General features: G+C 53.3%; 8 protein-coding genes and 1 non-coding gene across 9 annotated transcripts; 4 read left to right on the forward strand and 5 right to left on the reverse strand.

The window, feature by feature from the left end:
• Positions 1–686: 686 nt before the first annotated feature.
• N0V96_003553 (uncharacterized protein) lies at positions 687–2005 on the forward strand (the record flags this gene model as incomplete). Its single annotated transcript, XM_065756872.1, has 3 exons — positions 687–725; positions 786–1392; positions 1557–2005. The coding sequence occupies 3 exons, from the start codon at positions 687–689 to the stop codon at positions 2003–2005; spliced, it is 1095 nt and encodes a 364-aa protein (XP_065614639.1).
• Positions 2006–2696: 691 nt separating this feature from the next.
• On the reverse strand, positions 2697–3243 carry N0V96_003554 (uncharacterized protein; the record flags this gene model as incomplete). The annotated part of the gene is made up of 2 exons (XM_065756873.1): positions 2697–2902; positions 3189–3243. 2 exons carry the CDS (start codon positions 3241–3243, stop codon positions 2697–2699), a joined length of 261 nt encoding a protein of 86 aa, XP_065614640.1.
• A 317-nt stretch (positions 3244–3560) lies between these two features.
• PGS1 (CDP-diacylglycerol--glycerol-3-phosphate 3-phosphatidyltransferase) lies at positions 3561–5317 on the forward strand (the record flags this gene model as incomplete). The annotated part of the gene is made up of 4 exons (XM_053196068.1): positions 3561–3821; positions 3887–3958; positions 4018–4298; positions 4354–5317. 4 exons carry the CDS (start codon positions 3561–3563, stop codon positions 5315–5317), a joined length of 1578 nt encoding a protein of 525 aa, XP_053046492.1.
• A 315-nt stretch (positions 5318–5632) lies between these two features.
• On the reverse strand, positions 5633–5719 carry N0V96_003556. The gene has a single exon. It is a non-coding gene; the product is annotated as a tRNA-Glu (tRNA).
• Positions 5720–6178: 459 nt separating this feature from the next.
• N0V96_003557 (uncharacterized protein) lies at positions 6179–6618 on the forward strand (the record flags this gene model as incomplete). The annotated part of the gene is made up of 2 exons (XM_053196067.1): positions 6179–6212; positions 6395–6618. 2 exons carry the CDS (start codon positions 6179–6181, stop codon positions 6616–6618), a joined length of 258 nt encoding a protein of 85 aa, XP_053046491.1.
• Positions 6619–7167: 549 nt separating this feature from the next.
• N0V96_003558 (uncharacterized protein) lies at positions 7168–8850 on the reverse strand (the record flags this gene model as incomplete). Its single annotated transcript, XM_053196066.2, has 3 exons — positions 7168–7986; positions 8052–8609; positions 8845–8850. 3 exons carry the CDS (start codon positions 8848–8850, stop codon positions 7168–7170), a joined length of 1383 nt encoding a protein of 460 aa, XP_053046490.2.
• Positions 8851–9518: 668 nt separating this feature from the next.
• On the reverse strand, positions 9519–10346 carry N0V96_003559 (uncharacterized protein; the record flags this gene model as incomplete). The annotated part of the gene is made up of 1 exon (XM_053196065.1): positions 9519–10346. One exon carries the CDS (start codon positions 10344–10346, stop codon positions 9519–9521), a length of 828 nt encoding a protein of 275 aa, XP_053046489.1.
• A 1513-nt stretch (positions 10347–11859) lies between these two features.
• VAC8 (Vacuolar protein 8) lies at positions 11860–13910 on the reverse strand (the record flags this gene model as incomplete). Its single annotated transcript, XM_053196064.1, has 7 exons — positions 11860–12191; positions 12245–12994; positions 13047–13292; positions 13348–13461; positions 13558–13678; positions 13739–13824; positions 13883–13910. 7 exons carry the CDS (start codon positions 13908–13910, stop codon positions 11860–11862), a joined length of 1677 nt encoding a protein of 558 aa, XP_053046488.1.
• A 3045-nt stretch (positions 13911–16955) lies between these two features.
• SNF4 (AMP-activated serine/threonine-protein kinase regulatory subunit) lies at positions 16956–18460 on the forward strand (the record flags this gene model as incomplete). The annotated part of the gene is made up of 4 exons (XM_053196063.2): positions 16956–17228; positions 17412–17535; positions 17591–17740; positions 17799–18460. The coding sequence occupies 4 exons, from the start codon at positions 16956–16958 to the stop codon at positions 18458–18460; spliced, it is 1209 nt and encodes a 402-aa protein (XP_053046487.2).
• Positions 18461–24187: the final 5727 nt, after the last annotated feature.

Raw genomic sequence — 24187 nt, forward strand, 5'->3', positions numbered from 1 at the left:
TCAAGATGCTTTGGCCATGGGGTGATCGGATCAAAACATGGGATTTGACGATTGGCTCAAATCGAAATGCATTTGCGCTGCCCAGAAACCCCTGCAGCATCTCCCCCATCGGGACCCCGCCGCAATCACTTGGCCCGGGGGCCGGGGCACCTGCTTCCCGCCAGATCCACCGTCCCACAGGTGTCGAGGGGAGGAGGGCAAGTCAGGGATCAAGCCACAATAAGACGGTAAAGTGTGGCTTTTACAATGCTGTGGCTGCTCTCTTCGTTTTCACACCATTTACGCTAGAACGACCCCTAACCCTCGACATGGTGATATGGTGAAAGCGAGCGAGTGACGACCAACGACTGCCTTTTGAGAAGTTTTGTTTTTGTCAAAATACCTCAGAAATTACGAGGATTTCTTTGTGAGTCTGGCGGTCAACTACAACGGAACTCTGCGGCACCAGGGTTGACTCACACACCGTTGAAAGGGTCGCCCATGTGTCAAGATGAGTGATGCGGAAAAAGTCGACGGGGCAGAAGGCATGATTTTCGAAATTCTGAAAAAGTCCTTAGATGGCACAACTGCAGCTCGTCTCGGAAAACTGAGCGTTCCAAAGCGGAAAACTATCGAGACGCCAAACTATTATGCCATTGCCTCGAGGGGTGTACTTCCTCATGTCACCCCGGATAATTTGAAGAAACATGCGCCCTTCAGTGGAGCGTACATGGCGCTCGAGGACTGTAAGTAGTCTAATCGTTCTGTCTAAATCCATTTGTCCCGGCGCGAAGCTAACTATCGAGAAAGTCATTGAGAAGAAGAACCCTTCAGCGCTTTCAATACCCTCGCCAGAAGAGAAGCCACTCCACACCTTTTCTTGCCTGCCCGAAAGCATAGCTACGGTTCTCGCTGCCAGAAGAAACCCAGCGGTTAAGACCCCTGTGGGCAATGGCGCAAAGTTCGTGGCCATCTTCACCTCGACCGGTTTCAGGAACCTCTCCACCGACGAGTACTGTGCGGCTGTCGAGACGCTGAAGCCGGACATCGCCGTCGGCCCCGCTGATCTGTTCCACACGAGCACGATGCCGGCTGCAAAGAAGCTCGTTCGCATGGCACAGCGAACCGAGGATTGGGCCGATGTGTTTCTGACGGCCAAGAGGCGCGATTTCTTCAAGGCGTCTGGGATCTCGGTGTTCGCGCCTGTTCTTGCGGTGCCGTACACTGTGCAGTGGGAATACCTTCGCCATCTGGCGGACGAGGTCGTCGACTCGCTTTCGGGACTGGCTCTCTACGATGTTGATGTCTTGCCTGATATCGAGGACCATCATAAATCCCTGAATTCTTTGCCTCGTCTGTCCTTGCACATTCCCGATACTCCGCAAGCCATTCTCCGACAGATTTCCCCTGGGAGTCGACATCTGCACAATACCATTCATCAACGCCATCTCCGACGCAGGCGTAGCACTGTCCTTCACTTTCCCTCCACCCGAGAGCCAAGGCAATGCTATCAAGCCTCTCGGCGACGATATGTGGGCACCCGAAAACGAGGTGGCCATGGAACCCCCTCTCCCAAGGCTGCAAGTGCTATGCCTGCACGACACACCATAGGGCCTTCCTCCACCACCTCTTGAACGCCAAGGAGATGCTCGGCTGGACGCTGCTGCAGATTCACAATCACCAGGTGATGGCCGACTTCTTCGCCGGAATCCGGGCGACCCTCGCCAAAGGTGCCGCGGAGTTTGAGGAGCAGTCGCAGCGCTTTGTCGCAGCGTACGAAGCGGAGCTGCCGCAGGGTACGGGGACGAGACCGAGGGCGAGGGGCTACCATTTCAAGGGCGAGGCGAATCCTAGCAGGATTAACCCGCCGGCGTGGGTCGACTACGCCGCGGACGGCGAGGGTGTCGCGGCCAAGGCGAATGGGGCGCCGATAGCAGCGGAGGGTACGGAAACGCCGCTTGTGCCGGATTTGGGCTCGCTGGAGCTTGAGGAAAAAGGGTTCGCTGAAGTTGCTGGCAAGAGGTAGAGGTCCGAGACAACGGATGTTGTTCATCTACGATGGACCTGACGGATGATAAGGACCCATGGTGGTTATTATCTACGATGGCAGCGAAATAGAGAGGTGTTAGGAGTATCGAAACCACTAATCAAAACACCCGAAACAAGATGGATTTCTTCCTCACCGCTCTCCCCTCTGGATATCTCTCGAAAGAACAAAGTGATAGCAGTCACAACAATCGAGATAGGAACACATGCTCATGCTGCTATCATCCAACACCCTAGCTTCAGACTCATCCCACGCACCACCTGATCGGGCTCAAGGGGCTATAATGCCTCGAATCCTGTGCCTATGACCTTTCATCTGCTGGAAGCCTGGCTATCCATTCTCCTAGTGAATCAAGCACAGCGTGAGGAGTGGGACGCAAGCCACTTGAGGCCGTTTCCGTGAGGAATTGCAAAGTCTCCTTTCAGGCCAATGCCGGTGCTTGGTCAACTGTCACTCAATGCAAATCCGCGTCGCCAAATATCGACAGCGTTTTTAACACAAAGCAAAACCCTGAAATTGCGTTAAGCGACTTTGGCTTATGTACATCAACCCCGTTCTTCTGTAACTCATTGCCTCTCAACTGCCTTGGGCTCCCACGAACGAATCTTCGGCTTCACTCTGCGCCAATTGTTAGCATTTTCACCCCAGTTTCAAGTGACGACACTTCCACTCACGTGTTGTATGACTTGTAGGCTCCCGGGGTAGCCGTGAAGTTGGGAAGCACATGTGGCACTTCCCACTTCCGAGTCTTGGTCTGGAGAAGGGCGTCCTCGGTGGGCGGCTTGTCGACCATGTATCCCAACCAAGCGTGCCAGCCAGGCTCAACCTGCGCCGAGTCGTAGTCGTGCACCTTGAAGTCCACCCAGCGCGTACGCACTATTTATTGCTTGTCAGTCCCACGGTCCTTCATTGTCCGTTTGCTGGCGCTGTTCGCTTGGGGGTTCCATACGGGGAAGTTCGTCGTTGTTCTCGAAGTACTTGTTGCCGGCCTTATCTTCGCCTACGAGACGGCCATGCTTGGTGTCACCGATGTACTGTTTCGAGCGTTAGAGGGGCAATTGCGATCGGGGGGTTCGGAAGGCCATATACCAGCAATTGGCGAAAATAATTCTGGAAGCAAAAGTTAGCGGTGGTAGCGACAGCGTTTGAGCCAGAAGGATACATGCCTTGATTCCAACCTTGCGCAGGTTGGCGATTGTTCTTCCAGGGGTCGACATGGTGGCGGCTGGTCAATTGACCTCAAGAAGCTATCGGATGCTGTCGACGATGTGATTGAAGACCTGACGTTTGGGAAGGTTGAGCGACGCTGGTGCCAGAGTGGAGCTCTGGATTACATAAACTCGAAGGCAATTGGTCTTTAGACTCCCTGGCGCTCACGGCAACCCCCGCCGCCAATGACAGAGCTTCATGCACGCACCCTTGTCCCCAGAACTTTGGAACTTCGAAAGCTCTCCGTCTTTGGATGAACTTCTCCGGGAAGAATACCTGCTAGACATCCAGACGTGGCGGTGGAATACCAAACGACGAATACGACATGATTGTCCGTGGCGTTTCACGGTGCTCTACCAAGCTCAAGCTCCCATTTGCCCGAACGAACATTACACGCGCTCAACCGCAATGCCGACAGTTCGCGACGCCTGCCGCCGGTACCTCAACGGCTTCAAGCTCCGGTAGCGCAGCTGGCATGCTTGCGCCGTTCGCGAACGAACTCGACAGGATCGCACCTTCTTTCAGCATCAACGGTTCTCAGATTCAAATTATCAGAACGCCAGCCGATTTCTACGAGACATTAAAGGTGTGCATTGGGAACACGCGCAGCACTGGCCGAGGACTAGGGGACTAATACGGGGTGTACCTTAGGAGCGGATACGGAATGCAAAGAAGAGGATCTTCCTGTCAACCTTATACATCGGAAAGACAGAAAAAGAGTTGGTCAGTTTACGCGGCATGCACATGGGTTGGAACAGGGCGCTGACGGTGGTCATGTCTAGATTGCGACCCTACACGAAGCTCTGCGAAACAACCCCGAGCTAAAGCTCAGCATTCTAACGGACGCCCTGCGAGGTACGCGAGAGGAGCCGAATCCGTCATGCGCATCCCTTCTCGCACCACTCGTATCGGAGTTTGGCCCCGACAGAGTGGAAATCCGCATGTACCACACACCAAACCTGACGGGGTTGAGGAAGAAGTACATACCGAAGCGCATCAATGAGGGCTGGGGCCTACAACACATGAAGCTATATGGTGTCGATGATGAGATTATTCTCTCTGGGTATGAAGCTGCCGCAAGGTGATTCGAGTTGCGACTACGACTAACAACTATGTAGGGCGAACCTCTCATCAGACTACTTCACGAACCGACAAGATCGTTACCACCTCTTTTCCTCCAAAGAGGTTACCGACTACTTCTGGAACATCCACCAGGGCGTATCGTCTTTCAGCTTTCTTGTTGAGCCTTCGCCAGAACCTGCTGGCTTCGCCTTGACCTGGCCCAAGTCCAACCCCGCGCCGTCTCCCCTGAAAGAGCCGAAGCAGTTCATCGGCACAACGACTCCTGCCCTCAATGCTCTGATTTCGCCCACGCAAGCCGCCGCTGCGGATGTGGGCAAAGACACCAAGGTCTACATGCTCTCCCAACTTACACAGCTAATGAGCCCCAACACCTCCACTGAGCTTCCCGCCGTCACTCATGTACTATCAACACTCGGCAAGCCCGAATATGCCGGCTCGTCGTGGACCTTTACCGCAGGTTACTTCAACCCTGCGCCGTCATTGACTAAGCTCCTGCTTTCGACGGCATCACAGAATAATGTTGTCATCACCGCCTCCCAGCAGGCAAATGGTTTCTACCAATCCCCAGGCGTGTCTGGGCTCTTGCCAGGCGCCTACACCCTCCTTGCGCGCCGCTTCGTCCGCGCCGTTCACGACCGCAAGCTCGACGACTCAATCGCTCTCAAGGAGTGGCGCAAGGGAACGATCGGTGAGCCCGGCGGCTGGACATACCATGCCAAGGGCCTTTGGATCACGCTGCCGGGAGACCGAAACCCATCAATCAGTATTGTGGGAAGTTCCAATTATACCAAACGCAGCTATACCCACGATCTTGAGGCTGGTGCCATGATCCTCACAAAGGACGAAGACCTCAAGAAGCGCCTCGGCGAGGAGCAGACGTGGCTCCAAGATCACGCTGAGCGAGTCACCCGTGAGGACTTTTCCAAGAATGAAAGGCGGGTTGGCATCCAGGTGAGGATAGCCATGTGGATCGCCCAGGCCGTGGGCGGTGCCTTGTAAACTCTCGACGGTGTAAGATAGATAGACTTGGAGCTACTCGGACTCTGTCGGCGGAAGCCTGTTGCGAGAGCTCGTTTGTACGAATTGGACAATAAAGATACCCGTGACTTTGGTTGTCAATTATCATTTATTGCGTTAAATAGACGACCCTTTTGTTGAATATTACGACGAAGTCATGCTCCCGGAAAAACATCGTGAGCCATGACAAGGACAGAATCACTGAATAAGGTAGGGAAGAAACACAGTTGCCATAAGTTGATAATGATTAAAAGAACGAATCGCTTGGCTGGACAGATACGTAGGAAAAGCAAAAGTTTCCGAAACCGAGAATCGAACTCGGGGCTATGCCTAACCTCTCATACAGATGAGAGGGCATCATGTTGGCCACTACACCATATCGGATGTTGTTGAAATGCTTGGCTAGTTTGAGGTTCTTGTAGCTAGTCGACGGATTGAGCTCGTCAGAGCCTTCATCCTACAGTGGTGTTCCGGTGCTTCGGCGCCCCAACAGCCAACATTCCAGGGCCCTTCAGCGCTGCAGCACCTGAAGCCACAGCACGCCCCAAATCTCGCGCAGCCGGACGGCAGCGATCGAATCGGAAAAACTGGATTTGCAATTATTCCGCAAACCACAGCGATTGGCCCATCCGAGGCGTGCACACGGCGGGTACGCGGACCTCCCACACACCTTCCAGCCCGTCACCACCGGGGGAAGCTTCATATCGTATCCCGAATTGTAACGGCCCATCCAATCGAACTACTCACCCGATTCTACGCCTCGGCGGACAAAGCGGCCCACCTTCGTCAATCGACTGACCAACATCCTCCCTCCGAGACGAAACGCATACCTAAACCGCGACAATGGTTGGCAGGGTCCTCTTCTGGAGTGGCTTCGGTGCGTGATACCTTCCCCCCTTCATCAGGCGACGACAATCTACGGAGCGAACCTCCCGAATGCCATGGAGACTCAATTGGGTCGGGTTCATGGGAGAAAATGGCTACAAGCCTCTTCTTCGCGCCGCAAACATTGGGAAATTCAAGACGTAGTCTACTAACATTCAACGCTTCACCAAATAGGCTTCGCCGTCCGCTTCTGGCAAATGGGCATTGAGATGCGCCCCTTCTTCAACAAGGAGTCCCTCTGGGTCTACCCCGTCTACATGCTCGGCGGCGGCAGCTTCGGCTACTGGCTCCAGGGCGTCGACGAGAGGCAGTCGTCCATCCTCAGCGAGCGCAAGTCCATCCTGCTCGAGAAGCGCGCGAGGGCGGCGGCGCGCAAGGAGGAGGCGGAGCAGTCATAAAAGACTACGAAATCGGAACAGTGGACGAAATCATCGACAAAAGAGAGAGAGATACAGGGAGAGACAGAGAAAGAGAGACCAGACCCAAAGGCTTTCGAGATGGAAACAAGCTTTGTGACGCCCGTCTGAGTGAGGAAGAGGAAGAAGGGGGCTGGTCAATTCGGGTGTGGTCGATTCGGGACCTCGAAGAATCATTCTCGTTCTAGAGGAAGGATTGAGATTGCGCGGGGACTGATTAGGACGCCAATTGGGGAACCCCTTTAGAGTCCTTTTGTATATGTTACGTAGAAAGAGGGAGAGGCTTAATTGACGCCGTAAAAGTCATTCATATCTTCAGTGTCATCCCTGGGCATCCCCATCATCAAGTTGGGCCAAGGACGTGCCTTAGAACTGCTTCTCATGCTCAATTGATCTATGGAGCAACCTCAATCGAGCTTTCATAACTGGTATCTATCTAAAGGGGCCACCGCAGCAGGACCCCTCGATCCCCCTCAAGACTTTCCACACGGCTGCCGCGATCACCGCCTTCTCCGTCTCTGCACCCTTGCTCTACAACTCCTCCAGCTTCCGCAGAATGGCAGGCACAGACACAGGCGACGTGATGCCCAGCTCCGTAACGACCACTGAGATGTGGCGGTCACGGGTGGTGTCAAAAAGCAGTCTGAAAGCCTCCTCGGTGTTCTGCTCGGGGTCGATCTCGTTATACGTAAGCGAGTCCATGGCGACCCTCTCGGTAAAGTTGATGGTCTCGCTGAGAGCCATGACCCGAATGCCCTGATCAGCCGCCGCAATGGCAATATCGCTGGTGCCAGCCCTGGCGTACATGGCGCCGTTGCTGAACATGGCCTCCGCGCCGACCAGCACACGCGACGTATCGCGGAGGTGGTCCCGCATGGCGCTCAGGTCGGGGCTGTAGGCCACCTCGACGCCCTGCAGGGCGCGCAGCCGCTTCGCGAGGTCGCGGCCGGTGCTCTCAAAGGGGTCGTCGACAACGGTGACGGAGAACCTCTTGCCGTCGGCGTGGGCCTGGCGGAGGGCGCGCTCGACGAGCGGGTGGTGGGCGTACGTCAGGACAACTTCGCCGTCGGCGATGTTGTCGGCGGCGGTCTTGACGATGACAAAGTCGGCGAGGGTGATGCGCTCGCGGATGAAGTTGTCGACGGACTCGCGGAGGAGCTTCTTGGCCTCAAAGTCGGGCAGGTCAATGTCGATCTTGCTGACCTGGAGCTTGAGCCAGCGGACGGCATTGCCCATGGAGAAGCACATGGGTCTGCATGCCGAGAGGTACTCGATCTGGGGGTTCAGGATGTGTGATGTGAAGTGGCGTGAGAATGTGTTGCCCGGGGGCGTTGTGTAAGAATCAATCACCTAGCTCAATGTTAGGGGACTCGCACTTTATTTTGGTTTCGGACAATGCGCAGTAGCTGGCTTACCTTCTTGAATGCCAACAGAGTCGCCTCTAGTCTTGTGGTACTATCGGTGATTGCAAATGCGCTCATCTGCTGGCCCAGAGCCAGAACTGCCGGATGGACGTCCTTATCGACCTCCGTCATGTGTATCCTCTTGGCCATAGACAGGTGACTGAAGCACTCGGGGACCTTGGGCCTGGTGTCCTTGGGAATCGCGACCGGCACGGCCTTGACCGCAGGGCCGCCTCTCGCTCCACCGGCGCCCTGAGGACCATCTTGTCGGGGCTTCGACTTTCCTCCTTTTGCGTCTCCTCCTCCGGTCTGCTGAGCTCCTCCAGGTGGTGGTGCTGGTTGCGCCTCCTTGGCCTTTGCTCTTCTCGCCGCCTTCTCGGCCTTTGCCTTTGCCTTCAGCTCGGCACCTGACAGCTTCTTCTCGCCTCCCTCTGCTGCTGGGACAGCTGGTGCATCCTTCTTTTGCGCTCCGCCATCTTTCTTGGCAGGTTGCTGAGCCTTTTTGTCTTCGACAGCCTTGGGCGGCTCAGTGTTTGGTGTCTCTGTCGCCATTGCTTCGTCCCTCTTCCCCTGTTTTGCGTCGCGAAATTTCTCTGGTGGGCTTGGTTCAGTTTCGACCGACAGTCGTGTAGAATTGGATCGTTTGTGTTGGATTTAGGAGCGTTTGTCAAGACTCCTTCGGGTTGGCAGTCGGAGTTTCCTTTAATCGGGTCAAAAAGGCTGAGAAGTTTTGGAGGGTTGAGTCACAGGGTTTGCAAGGCGGGATGCGACGGGTGCCCCGCGCTAAAAGCTCGCTAAAGCTTACCTGCATGGTGCGGGGAGTGACGTTCTTAGTTTGTGGTGCCAATCACTGCTCAACGGTGCACTTGATTGCTGCGGCCATCTCAATGAACAAAGCTTGTCCATCTCTTTCTTCAGATATGTATTAATCCATGAGAAACATATACAAGGACTTCTCAATCACTACCCTGAGGTACAATAACACATAAAAATGCCGGCCCAAAGGAGGCTGTCTGTACTATATGGTCGCACTGCGAAAGATTTACAATCACTAGCTGTCTTTCTATTCCGTTGTGGAGGAGTGCTAAACAAATATCGCAAGGCTCTATCAATCGATAGTCCTTCTAGACAAATGCTGCTTATAACTTGATTCGAGAGATACGTTCGCAGGAGTTCTGTAACAATGTGGTGCGTTGCGAGCTCCTCTATTCAGTTTGTTACTCTGTCATATAGAGTTGTGACTTAATTCAGTCTCACCGTCTTGAGGACAAGTAATTTGCTGAATGGGAATGAGAAACGAACTTCATGGCCGCTCTATTCAGATGCTGCAACCCTTTCTACTATTTTCTATCGTACAAGCCTTCCATGGGAGTTCTAATGTACAAGTCAACATCGACTCTGTCCAAATCGTAGGTGCCATTTTATGGAGTCCTCGAGCGCAGCTCAACGACCCCGATTCTTAGGCAGCCCGTCACTACATCAGGTTGATGCTTCCGACGCAGCGTCTGCAGCCGAGGCTTCTTCTGCAGGGGTGGCCTTCGACGCGGGCTTCGCTGTCGATTCCAAGTGCAGCCTCATAACCTTACGCGGTTGCCCCTCGGCTTCCTTGTACTCTCTGGCGCCCGCAACCTCCGCCACAGCATCCCGGACCTGCTGCACAAGCGCGCCGGCCTCTTCCAGTGTAGCGATTCGGCTGTTCTTCTTCTTCGCAAAGATGACCTCAACCTTGTACCCCTTTTCCAGGAACGTCTTCATCTGCTTCATCTTGTGGCCCATGTCGTGCGGCGCGATAGCCCAGTTGAGCTCGAGCTCCTTGACCCTCGCCAGCCTGCGCGCGTTATCCTTCTTGGCCTTTTGTAGCGCCCTCTCCTTCTCCTTCTCGGCGACCTTGTCGACGATGCGGCAGATTGCAAACGGCGGCTGGCCCGGCGCAGGGCGTGGGGGCGGCCTGGAGACCATTCGGAGGGATTGCGTCTCGGGGTCGAGCGATCTTAGGAACGTTCGAGTGTTATGCGGGCCGGTAAGCTTGTTGTTCTCATCGACAACCATGACTTCACGATCGGAGATCGCCCTGTCCTGGGGAAGCTGGCCTGGCTTGGCAGCAGCGTTGCCGCCGGGTACTTGTCCTGATGGCGATGGCTTCTTCTTCTTGAATCGGGGAATCAGGGCGGCGTGGCGTGCGAAACCTTGTAGCGGCGGTGACAGAATTGTTGGCAGGGTTCTAGAGACTGGACTCAGGAGAGCGCTTCGTCGCGAAATTGATTCGACCTTTTCAAAGGGCGAGACGAAGACCCTATGCAGGGCCATCCTGCTGTTGTATAGGCATTGTGTGATCCTCATGTTTGCTCGGGGATCCCGCTCTGTGTAAGAAGTCCGTCTTAGGGTTTCAGGAGTGTCGGTTCGGACACGAATCTGCCAGCCTCACTGTTGTCGTACGGTTCCGTTTGGGGCTGAACCTGTGATTGCAATATACAGAATTGAGGAACAGAAAGAGGCGAAAGACACATGGGGGTCTTTGGTAAGGTAGCTCTCCCGCCAATCACGCACCGCAATCCTATGCGACGAGCTTTCGATGGTCCAAGCTCCTGCGGAACGCCGGCTCCGCGTGTCTTGTCACTTTCACGTCCCGTCTTCACGCCCTGAATCACAAGGTAAAGATCAAACATCCAGGCAATTGATACACAACAAGTCCACAGGCGCAGCAGGCCAGCAAAATGGCAGGAAAGCCTCTCCGTCTGGCCATGAATGTCGGCAAAACCCTGGCTCTAAGTCATGTCATTATGGAATATGGTTTCTTCATGGGCCCAGCGTCGGGGCCGTCCATGCTTCCAACATTTCAAGTGGCAGGCGAATCAATCCTAGTCGATCACCGCTATCGTTACGGTCGCAACGTCCTTGTTGGCGATTTAGTTCATTTCAAGATTCCGATTTTTCCAGAGTCCGATGGCATCAAACGCGTCATAGGCATGCCTGGCGATTACGTTATGCTGGGCAGCCCTGATGCAGAGAAGCAGAAGATGATTCAGGTAAGGACATCTAGATCATTGCCGCAGCGAGAACCCTTGCTAAGAATATATGTGCAGGTTCCTCAGGGTCATTGTTGGGTTGTGGGTGATAATCTCGAAGCATCGAGAGATTCGCGGTTGTATGGCCCAGTGCCTTTGGCTCTGATCAGGGGCAAAGCAGTCAATAAGCCATGGTGGCTCTCGCTTCTCTCCCCTGGAGGAACAGCTGAGAACGGGCTTCGCGAAGTTTAGTAGGGCCAAGAGTAAGTGGTGCTTAAGGTTCAAGAGCAAATGTGCCATGCCACAACACACGCATGCTATAAATACGATACAAGAAAGACTCGAAAGTTGGCGATGGTGGACACCGTAAGCTGAATTCGTCACAGATTGTGAGTTGTTCTTCCGATCCTCTAAAGTATGATCCTAATTACAACGGGTAGGGAGCCAATGGCACCAGATAAAGGCTCATCAAGCCTGTTAAGAGGCCGAATAATATGAGACACGGATGACCCGACAAAACGAGCCATGATGCTTGATACAAAGTAAAAGGTTCGGGTCTTCCTGATAGGAGAAACTAGCCCGCCCCTCTGGGGATTGTTCTCGCCAGTGAGCGTAGGCACGCCAAAAAACACGCTCCTTCAAAATGCTTCTACGCCGAAATATAAACTCAACGTAACAACCGAATCTCATTCTGCATGACCAACGCCGAAACACCGCCGACCAGAATCCCTAAACCCCTCGGTCCTGCTGTAGTACCCCGTTAGGGAAGTTGGAGAATAAAATGATGTTGCAAAATGCCCTGCCGAGGTCGTTGTTTAACCTTCAATGTGAGACTTCGAGCCGCTCTGGCCAAGGAGCTCGAGACACCGCTGTGCCAAGTTAACAACTTCGCCTTCATCATCGTCTTCGAACTCGTTATCCGGCTCGATCTGGCGGTTGGCGATTTCCTTGATCTGATCGACAATGTCTTGTGCTTGGCCAATCAACTGGATGAGGTTTTTGTCCTCGGATTCGAGCAACTGAAGCAAAGTCCAGATTGCTATGTGCTGGAATGTAGCATCGCCGCTCTGAAGGAATCTCGTCAAGTATCCGTGGATACCGCCATTGGGTTCTTTCCAGTCCTGGACGAAAACCGCGTAGTCTCCCACTATTGAAGTATTAGATCAAAGTATCAACTTGGTACAATGGAGCTGAACAAACCTTTCGAAGAGAGATTGCCAAGAGCTGCAGCGCTGTTGCCCTGGACCTCGATGCTAGGCGAATGAGTAAGAGGAATAAGAACTTCGAAGACGCCGAGGTTGAGAAGATGAGACTTGAGCTCATCGCTAAGAGCCAAAACAGCAATCGCAGCGGTCATCTCGGACTGAACGGTAACCGGCACGTCGAGGACGAGCTGCTTGCACTTTTGAACTGCGCCGGCGTCAAGGACGAGGGCCTTGTTACGATCAGAGCTGGCAGCAAGGTTCCTAAGGGTTGAGATGGCGTGGCACTGGATCTCTTCGTTCTCGGTAGAGCCCAATAAGTCTACAAGGGGCTTCAGGAAGCCAGCCTCAATGATGGGCGACTCATTGAGGGGGTGAATCGAGATGTTTCGTATGCAAGCGACGGCGGAAAGAATTAAAGGAAGGTAGGATGAAGACAGAAGTCGAAGCAAAGGCGCGAGACCGTTTGATCGCACAATGTCGAGTTGGTACTTCTCGTCAGAAGCAAGGTTGCGAAGGGCGAGCGCTGCCTGGCACTGAACTTTGGGCGATGAAGAATCCATAAGCGTGACCAGCGAAGAGACGAGCTTTGACTCCGTCTGGGCAAGTTTGCGTCGGTTGTTAGCATCGACTGCAATGTTGCTGAGAGCCGTCGTGCAGTAGTACTGGACGTCGACGTCAGACGAGGAGAGAAGCTGGACGAGAACCGGAATCGCGCCGGCGTTAACGAGTTGCTGGCGGTTCTCGTCTATAGCCCTGGTTAGTTCATGGTTCAAATGTACGAGATAAAGACGCCTTGCCTGAATGTGTCATATTGAGCAAAGCTCCAGTCGCGTTCCTCTGAACCCGCATGTCCCGAGACTTTGCCAGCCTCGTCAGAGGGCCCAAGGCGCCAGAGCGCGCAATCTTTGCCTTGTTCTCCTCATGTGTGGCCAAATTCGTGATACACCCAACTGCGTTGCACTGTACTTCAACATTTGGCGACAGCATTTGCCTAATGAGTGGCGTAAGTCCACCGAGCTGGACAATCAGAACCTTGTTTTCGGCTGATAAATCGAGTCAGTCTCTACCCTGCAGCCTTGCTTGTTACGCTTCACTCACTGTTGACCGCCAGATTTCCTAGTGCCGCGCTGGCGGCGCGCTGAACCTCAATGTCGGGGCTTTGCAAAAGAAAGAGGATCGGTTCGAGAGTGTCACGATCGACCTCGCGAACATCTGGAGCAGCTTGTCAGCATATCTACGCCAAATGCTACGTCGCAAATGGCATCCTCGACGTGATCCTGCAATCCACTACAACGCTAGAGGACGTACCTCGCTCTGTGATTTCGGCAAAAGTCAGACTTGCGCTCCGTTGCAAGTCGATGTTTTCGGAGAAGACGAGGGTGCTGAGAGCTCGAAGGGGTTCGCCTGAGAAGAAGTCGGTTTCACCCCGCTGAAATAACGTCAGTATGGAAGGTCGACGAAAAAGTCCATGGCGAAAAATAAAACATACGTTCTCGAGATACTGAAGAAGGTCGGCAACAGCTTCTCTTTCGCTATCGGCGAGAACTGGTTCGTAGAGACCATCGCGGGCTCTCCCTACATGATCACCATTAGCTTTGGTGATGTAGTTGACATGACGATGGAAAGCTACTACCTCCGCAACATGACTGGCAGGCTCCCATGGCCGAGGTGGGCTACAAAGGCCGATGTTGATGATATCGAGACTCGATGTCGAGGTGGTGGTCGAGAAAGTTGGGGCTTGTTTGTTTGGATGGGGCTTCTCTTCGCAACACGAACGGTTTGGCCGCCCGACGACCAGAGGGATGCGGAGTCTGCGGCGACTCTGACGACTGGATAGCAGTGTCGATTTGACGATGAAGCCAGTCTGAGAAGCAAATCTGGATGCAAATCGATGGCCAGCGAATTGCGACGCTCGGTTCTAGCGGGTGGGAGAGGCCCGAATATTAGTCGGTTGATGGGCGATAGAGTCGGTCAAGTGAGGTTTTGGGAAGAAAGCGACGGCTGCTCCAGTTGTCTCTCGCGGAGCAATGACCCAGGATCAGGTTGCAGTAGCCCGCAGCAGCAATCGGAGAAGCAGCGCTGGGCCTTTCTGAGGTTGGTGGGGACGGGAACGAGCAGAGGTACCAAAGTGCTAGTAGCAGTCACCAAGCAACCAGCAAATGGAAAGCAAAGCTGCCCTGCTCGGAAAGCGTCAGACAGCATGGACAGCACAAAACAGCGATGCACTCTGCATACCTGACCTCCGAGGTGGGCTTCGTACCGCGCCAGCAATGCCAGCAGCTCCAGCACCAGCTCCAGCACAACGAAGCAGACGCCCGTGGAGCCCAGTGGGACTGATGACCTTGGACCTGCAATCTAACTCGTTTCGGCCTAGAGGCTCTCAAAGGGACCCAGTGCAAGAGGTACGTATCGAGTGTACCTGCAGCGTCGTCCGGCTTTTACTCGTGCTGTGAGTGGACGGTTGTTTGTTTCTGCGACGAGACGTGGAAAAAGAGAAGGTCCCCACCCGCCGCCTCACTCTTCCAACTTCGCACCGCCGCTGCAGCCAGCAAGGCTTTGGAGGGCCATTTCCCACCATTTCCCACCTTGTTCCTCCACCTGCAGTCCTCTCCTCCTCCATGTCTCCTCCCTCAGGCGGACCTGTCGCGGGAAGGCTCCAAGTCTCAATTCAAAGCCTCGAGCTTGGTCGGGAGTAACGAGCACGGACCATCTTGCTCCTCTTCCACCACTTTTTATGCCTTCACATGTGGGAACTAAATTCAGCAAGCGCCTTCCATGAAGGGAGGAGCTTGTCACCTTGTGTTGTGCACCCGCCTCATCTTGCATCGAGATTTCTTTCCTCTTATCCAGATGAGCGCCTGCGGTGTGCGGCGGTCGGTCCGGGGTGACAGCATTCCCGGACCTACGCTAGCGACGTTGTGGCTTGAATTTGACGTGACTCTACTCCGTACGGATATTCTCTCTGCACCCATCGTACCTCTGGTTACCTTAGGCTGAGTGTTTGACAGGCTTCCATGGGTTTCTCTTTTTGGAGGGCTGTGATGAAGCCCATCTCCAACTTTCACATGGCTGACTGACTATCTACCCACCAAGCCAACCACAATGTGCACCTGAGCGATCGTGACATTGCTCTTATCTGGGAATGCACGCATCCCTGGGGTCGCACTGAAATGTGACACAGGTAAGGTAGCTTACGTTACTTCACGATGCACCACCTCATGACTGCCCGTTCCGTGATTTGGCCTCTGGCGTCTGCTTAGGTAGCCTGAATCAAAGCTTCAAATGAGCTCGACCCATATACCTAGGTCCCGATGTGCAACAGGCACTCATCTTCGATAGGTAACTCGCTTGCTGTCACATTCCCTCCGACACACCTGACTGACTGACTGGCTGGTACTTGGCGATAGGAGCCAAGTTGCCAAGGTCTTTGGAGTCAGAAATCCAGGGTCCAGTCACACATGACTACTTTGGCCGCTCTGATGCTGTGCCTTGTACTTATACATACCAAGTATCCGTACAGCCGGGTGGAGAGCTTCTGACCGGCGCCTTCCAATACGTGATGCTTTGGCGATGCAAAACGAAAGAAAAAAAAAGTGTGGAAAACACAAAAGTATCTGTCCTATTTTCTTCCGTCTTGAGAAGTAAGTATCGTGGGCGGTGTCAGTCGCGTAGATGGAATGAAGGAAAATTTGCAGAAAATGTCTCGGAGGTGCATACCTCGTCACGCCCCCTCGAAGATTGTGGACGTGTCTCTGAAGCTTGAGCCGAAGCAAGACAGTCTATCTCGAGTAAGGGACGGAATCGGACAATTATGGGCGAGGGGATCATCGCTCAGATATCCCGTTGAGAGAAGGGCGCCTGTAGTGTTGAAACATGCTTCACTATACCTTATCTCAATACCTACTTGCACATGGGCTTGTTCGTCGAGAAGGGTTCATAGAGGCTTCATGGAGATGTAGCACCATCCATTACCAACGGCGAAATGCATCATCGCATAACAATCTGCCTCCATCACCATACGGAGCTGATGCCGCTGTACACAATGAGCGCAGCGCTAAAAAGAAGCCATAAGCATCTTGTTGAACTGATTGACGACTACACCCGCTACGCTAATACACGCCAGATTTCGACTGGATTAAAAGTCAGAACACCAAGAATCAGACGTTGGACGCCCCCAGCGACCTTATTCATCGAGTGGGTTTGCCCAAGTTCACTGTTCAACCCATCAGCTTCGAACTTTCCCTGTCTTATCCTTATCTGCCTTATCTTAACAAGAGGAACCTAACGGATACCCGACGCAGTCCAGTTAGAAACAGAGATACGGCTGCAGTGGGCAAGGTAGCCAGGAACGGTATGTACCTTTCATCTGAGGTAAGACAAGAGGGACGGGACAGCTGAGATAAATGTTATTTGCTACCTACCCAGGTACTACTGCCGGTGCCACCAGTGCCACTACCTCAGACCTACGACCTTGCCTCTACTTCGTTGCTTCCTGATGCAGGTTGGGAGGGGAATAGAACGGCGCAAGGGGAAAAAAATCACCAAGGCGTTCAGTCCAGCCCAATCCATTCTCCAAACCACGAATTCCATCCCTCCGTTTTTCCTTTCCCACCCATTGTCTCTGCCTCCCGTTTTCCCGTCTCCCGCCGTTCCTCCCACACGTCCAGAGGGGCCACGCGCGCCATTAGCCCTCCCACGACGACGCAATGGACGACCCCTCCTCCTCCTCCTCGGCTTCGAAGGACAATGCCGGTCCTGGTTCCATGCCCACGTCGCATCCAAGTCAACAACAGCCTAGCGGTAATGGTCCACTACAACCGCCTGTAGTCGCTACTGCTGCGTCCATCGCGAGACCACATGGTCACGAGCTTCCCTTCGTCACGCCCTCCTCATACCTTCGCCCAAGACCACCCTCGGTTGCTCGCAAAATGCCAGAGAAGCCGCCCAGTCCGCTCGACAAGGACCAGATTCAAGGCCTGGTAAGCTACTTGTGCCCTTGGACCCCTCCCTCGACAATCTCGCGCACCGCCGATTTATGTGCTTGAGCCCGCGTGCGCCCCCAGATGCGAGCGCATGCGGGGTTGTGCTTCTCCCTCGAGACGGTCGCGAATGGGCAAGTTCGAACCGCAACAAACCGTCGCTGACTTTGCTTGTCTTTGTAGAGGGCGATTCGCGATTTCCTCAAGGTCCGAACCAGCTACGATGTCCTACCGCTCTCATTCCGCCTTATTGTCCTCGACAATGACCTCTTGATCAAGAAGAGTCTCAATATCCTCATTCAAAATGGTACGAGTCATGCTACTCTGTCATAATGGTCTGTTTGTTCTGACCATCGTCCCAGCCATCGTGTCCGCGCCGCTATGGGATTCGCACAATTCCAGATTTGCCGGCCTTTTGACGGCGACAGATTTCATCAATGTGATTCAATACTATTGCCAGTTCCCTGACGAGATGCATAAGCTGGAACAGTTCCGACTGAGCAGCTTGCGAGGTTAGTGACGCTCCCATCGCCGCCCAGGCTTTCGGTCGCATACTAAGACGCTTGCCAGATATTGAAAAGGCCATCGGGGCCTCTCCTCTCGAGACCGTATCCGTCAACCCCATGAGACCACTCTACGAGGCCTGCCGCCGCATGCTCAAGACTCGTGCGCGCCGAATTCCCCTCGTTGACGTTGACGACGAGACCGGGCGCGAGATGGTTGTCAGCGTCATTACACAGTACAGAATTCTTAAATTCATCGCCGTCAATAACGAACACAACACCGTTCTACTCAAAAAGTCTCTTAGGGAGATCGGATTGGGCACATACAAAAGCCTTGCTACAGCGCAGATGCACGATTCAGTCCTCAGTGTGGTCGATCTGATGGTCAAGCAAAACATATCCTGCGTCCCGATTGTCGACAAGTACAACCGCCTACTAAACGTCTTCGAAGCCGTCGACATCATTCCGTGCATTAAGGGGGGCGTTTACGAAGAATTGCAATCAAGCATTGGAGAGGCACTTGTCAAGCGTCCTGACGATTCGCCTGGCATTTACACTTGCAGTCCCGAGGACAGATTAGACTCGATCTTTGACACAGTCCGGAAGTCAAGAGTTCACCGTCTCATAGTAGTGGACGACGATAACAGACTTGCGGGTGTCATCTCCTTGTCCGATATTCTCAAGTATGTGCTTCTGCACGGCGAGGAGGACGACGTCGTGGGGCATTGAAAGTGGAATGAAAACGGAATTGCATAGAACCAAGAGCGACGGATCCTCGCTGGAATGACTTGGGAACCGGTAGACATGGTAATGAGCATGTGCTAGGCGTACAGAGGCGTAACTGGGAGGAATACCAGACGGTGCCCGAATTTCTTCATTTTACTTTCATTATAGACGATCGGGAGGCTCACGGAGAAGTTGGCTACCTGAATGCATTACGAAATGAGAACATGTCCCAAGTCATTGCTATCCATTGCGAGGTCCCGCCGTGCCTCTCGTCATGTTTTAAGACCCAGAGCAGTTGCCTTGCGAATAGCTTTCTCAGAATACACCTGGCGAGACTTGTCCAGCACCGGGGGAAGCCCTGCAGGAGCAATGCTCGTACTATGAAGTACCTATGGCAAGTGTTATTCACTCACACCTCAGTCTGAACATCGGATCAGATATCCCGCCGCCAACTTGCTCAGCCATACTGGGTAGGTACGATATCCCTCTCATGAGCACTGAATAGGTAGGTAGGCAGATTGAGCCAAGCACCATTAACGTCCTGACCCTCCCCGTCGTCCCAATGTCGACGATCTTCGACATCTGACATTGGATATTCTCCGTCTCGGTCCCATACAGTACCAGCGCGCCCCAGCGTGAGATTTCGTCCACTTTTGGTCAAAGAATCAATTCCCTTTTTTGCTATGCAGTCTTACGACAATGATCAATCACTATCATCGGGCCTGTCTCGGGACCTCGAGACTGGCACCATCGAAAGCCAGACCGTTAGCACTGCGCCAACCAGTACTGCACCTCCTCAACTACCCATCGCGACCTCCATGCTGCCATCAAGGGTCGACACTCAACCGCTGGCCACTTCAGGTACTCTTCCTGCTTTAGTCACTGGAGATTGTCGACGGAGCAGGGCTCTCCCGAGTAGCGCGACATGGACTTCTTCTGTTGGGGATTTGGCCCTGTTGTCGGACACCGACGAGATTCAGGACCGTCGAATATTTGTGCAAGACTACAATCGATTGGCCAAGAAAGTATAGCAGCATTTTACCCTCATGAAGCTTTCGAGATTTAACTAAAGTATGGCGACAGCATGGAATTCGAGTACTGGCGGTGGATGGCTTCGAGGGAGGAGTAAGCTCCACCATTGTCATGGCATGGAACGTTACTAACAAGTCTAGCGGCATACACTGCCAGCCGTTATGACTGAGAAACGGAGGTGGTGGTCTCGAGTACTCCGTTCAACATCATCAGGCCAACCGCCTACCTCACGGGGACCGCCTCACGGAGTTCGTCACAAGCGAAGCGTCAGCGACATTGCCCTACACTTGGTTCACTCTCGTAAACCTGAATCCAAAGTACTCGATCTACAGGCTATGGTTCGACTGAGCGGGAAGAGCCTCTTTCATCTCCCTGCGGACTATGCTGTTGGCTCACTTGTTGTGCCGACTTGCTTCAGGGCAACTGCCCAATACTTGGCCCAGTATGGTATGCAAATAACATCACTGCACATGTGAAAACCTCCTTCTAATATCTTCCTCTGCAGGACCAGTTACACGCGGTGTATTCCGCATTCCCGGCTCGCTACGCATTGTGAATGCAATATTCGACTACTACTGCTACGAAAAGCCTGGAGAGGAAGTCACAAGTACCATACGTTGCCCTACTCTGCCATCACATATCAATGCCGGTGCACAAGACGTAGCTTCAGCTTTCAAGAAACTGTTGTCTGTACTCCCGGGTGGCATCCTTGGCTCTCTCGCCGTTTTTGACGCATTTGTCGCGATTCACAGTCAGCTTCGTGGAGAGCCAGAACTCAGCAGAACAAAAGAATCAAAGCTTCGTGCTAGACTCATTGCCATGGCTATTGGAACCATCAAGTCTCACTTCCGCCGAGAGCTTATTTGCGCTGTGTTTGGCCTCCTTTCCTTCATTGGACGTGCTGCTGAGACAGCAGCACGTGAGGATGAGCAGGGCCGGCCACTTCCAACGTCAGATTTGATGGGATACGCAGCTTTGGGAATCGTCTTCGGTCCCCTCCTAGTCGGCAATTTGCTCGAATCCTATACAATGAAACTCGCAAACCCTTCCTCAGGCTTGCTGCTTTTCCCCCTTACCCCGCCGCGTTTGAAAAAGGAACGACAGTTACAGAACACTCTCCAAGACAATACAGACTCGATTTCTGTTGACAAGATTCGTGTGGCAAACGACATCACCGAGATGCTCATCTCCAATTGGAGAGAAGTAGTGCGCAACATGAAAGGCTTGTCGAGTTTCCGGGGGCCAAATGAAGATCTGGAGAGCCCGAGTCGCCGGAGATTTCTTCGTTCATCAAATTCTGACTCTCTTGCCGTTGGATTGCCTAAAGGCTGGAGGAGCAAGCACTCTTCGCCACGCTCTTCAATCAACCAACAGAGGTCGAAATCACCCGTCACGCCGACACCGGCCCCGAGTAAGTAGGGAGGCATCCAGAGTCACAGAGGCATGATAGCTGACACACTTGCAGAGGCTTTGGGCCTGACATTGTCAAAGACCACTGGGAATCTGGAAGATTCACTTCACGTTGGAAGACTACGGCCGAAGTCTTCCCAATCACAATCAACTAATAGAATATCTTTGCGCCCGTCCCTCAACCTACTCTCTCCAACAGCGGAAGAAAGTCTAGCAGATGATCGAGACCTCAGAGAGAGAGAAACAGGACCGGACGCAAAAGCTGTTCCAACACGTACGCGGACGCTAGGAATAGATCGATCAATCAACTCCGAGAACAACATAAAGCCAAGCGCCACCAAATTCCATGCAGCTGCTGTAGAGGACCTGGCCGGTTCAATGGGTGATTTTTCAAAGAATCAGAGCTCGGTTGACACGGCCCAAAAATTGGACAGAAATCGCGGACAGCGTTCAATAGGTAGTCCCCGTGTATCGGACGAAGTGGTAGTCGAAAGAGACTCGACGAAGGCGCCTCCAAAACGACTGCCATACGCAATTTCCGAGAAAGGCATCTGGCCTGTACAAAGAAATATACTCAACCCAGGAAATGATTCCCTAAGACAGTCGGGGGACTGTAAGCCAAAGACAAGTGGGATGGTCTCTTCGGCACTTCGTCGATTCGTCGGAAGTAATCCCAGTCAGAACTCAAGTTCCGGAAGCCCGACATGTAGAACTCCAAAGAAAAGGCATGCATCGCCCGATGCTGTAAGCCCGTGTACGCCCACCCCGCCCAAGAAAGACCCCATCACAGCAAAGACGCCAGAACCTGTGTCGTATCTGATGTCCGAAGGCTGTCATATAGACAGAGGCGCAACTTGTATCGGGAAAACCCTTGACAATTCAATCTCGGCCAAAGCGAACCACAATGGCAACAGCTTTGAGTGTAACCGCCTGGGTTGCACGAGGCCAGGCGAGGACGTCCCGAGATCGAACTCGCCTTCTCGGACTCCGCGTCAGAGCACAGAGTCAAATGCTACAAACGAAAGCAATGGATCTATTCAGGTCACCCCAAAGAAGTTTATGACCAAAAGCGTTTCACAGATACAGCCTCAACTCACCGCCGCGGTCTCGCCAGAAGCATTATAGGAAAAGCTGCCTTTGGACGATCTGATCGACGACAATCCCCCTTCGACCGACACCAGAGACCTAAAGGACCATGCAATTAAACTTGGTCCCCAGCAAACCGCTGTAAGCGGTGGCATCTTTCAGGGTCAATCAAAGTCCCAGCAAATGCCAATGTCGCCTCAGTCGACCCTCTCAAGGCCGCAGAGCGTAGCATCCATGGCAGAGGAAATCGCGGAACGCTCGAGTGCATCAAGTTTGAGACCTATCGTAACGCCAGCTCGTCGGCCTGGTGGGAGCTATGGTAGCTTGACACCATCACATGGATCTTTCTCAAAACCAGTCGGAGTGCGAGCCATGGCGGCCATGTTTGAACATGCGTCCCAGGAGTCGCCTTATGTGTCTTTCCCTACGACACCTCGCCCTTCTCGGGCGAGTGTGACGGATTTGGGTCTGTTCCAGTCAAGGCAAGAAACCGCGTCGCTCGAAACGCCAAAAACAAAAGTATTGAACGTGAATCCTGAAAGGGAGGACCCGCATCCAGACTATGGGCTTGTGGATGAACGGGGTCGACCATCAAGTCATGAACCACGGTCTATCACTGACAGCACTGGGTCGTTGACTACTACTGAGGCAACCAATGCTCGCGGAGGTGCTGTTCATCTCGAAAAGCCATCTCTTGCACATCTTCGTCGAACACCAGATCCCTCGAGGTACAGAGAGTCTCCTTCAAAGGCATATACTTTGGACAATGACAAGAATTTACCTCATCTTGGGACCATGACAAGTCCCTCTCAGCAGCCGCCTATCGCACAGCATGTAACATTTCCCCGTCCCTCATCCAAACTATCAGTGCGCCAACTAAACGAGGATACCGTTCCGGTACGAGGAGGGAGCCCGGGCAACAATTCCATGCTTTATGCACAGATCCGAAGTCTTCAAAGGCAGCTGGATGTCAAGAATGAGGAAAATGCATCTCTTCGGCGTCAACTTGAAACAAGAGATAACCTAGACATTGGAACACTCAGTGAGCAGCTGCGAGTATCAAAACGAGAGTGTGTCATGTGGAAATCTCGTGCAGAAACGGCGGAAAAACGAGTCTCGGTTCTCGAACACTTCAGACGCAAACTGAAGGGTATCAAGGGAGGGGATGCGCAGAACGATACTGACATTACGTCGCAAAGCGGAAGAGGCAGCATCGAGACATTGGCGACAGAGGATGGAGAAGTTGTGGCGGAGAGAATCAGGAGGGCTATGAGAGGGATGGACGGAACCAGGAGCAGTGATGGCGGGGCTGCAGCCTGGTGGGACGACGACAGGCACAGTAGCAACACGAGGCACTCGGGAAATATGGGTGGACAACATCAATCGAAATTGACTGAGGAAGCATTGTTTCAGATTTGGCAGGCGGCACAGGAGCTGCTATTGGAGGATGAAGACTGAGTACTGGCACGGGAGGCTCATAGGCCGGCTGTGTCAGGATATGGGCGTTGGGAAGCCCGAAGCATACATTGGGGCTTGATTATAGACATTGGGGTTGTCTGTATATCGGTATGGTCTTACATGTCCTACACTGACGAGCCGACACGAAGTTACAATAGAGGTGTTATCATGAAGTCGTGGAATTTATGTTCTGCAAAGAAGGCTACCTGTCAGACCCATTCCTGGCTACGCATTACCCGTCAAGCCCGAAAGTAGCATGATGGGATACTAATCACTCTCCTCGCCCAGGTCACGGAGAATCCTCCACCGCCCTGCATCATCCATGCGCATAGCGACGGAGCCGACCGTCAGACGTCCGATACCATCTAAGATGGCGCCCAAGAGCTCCGAGTCGTCGTCGACAACCTCCTTGACGTCCACTTGCGGCCCCCCTGGTTTCGACCTCTGCCGATGAAGCTTGCGCTCTTCAACCTCTCGTCCTTCTCTGGCTTTGACGATCCTACTGGGGCTCTCGGAGGAAGCCTTGATCTGTGGATGCTTCGAGGTGGAGGTAGATTCGGGCGTAGACGAGGCAAAGTTTCGTCGTGCAGGTATGTCTGGTAATGGTGGTGTTGGGGGTGTTGGAGGAGTTGGAGGACAAGCTGCTGCGCGAGAAGGGCGGTACGGAACACTTGTCCTCTTGTTCTGGTTCACGGTTGAAGATTGTCGGTAGTCTCGATCAAGTTGGCGGGGTTGCTGAGATGC

The sequence above is a fragment of the Colletotrichum fioriniae genome (genome assembly GCF_027942845.1).
Source record: "Colletotrichum fioriniae strain IMI 355084 chromosome Unknown scaffold_3, whole genome shotgun sequence".
NCBI classification, from domain to species: domain Eukaryota; kingdom Fungi; phylum Ascomycota; class Sordariomycetes; order Glomerellales; family Glomerellaceae; genus Colletotrichum; species Colletotrichum fioriniae.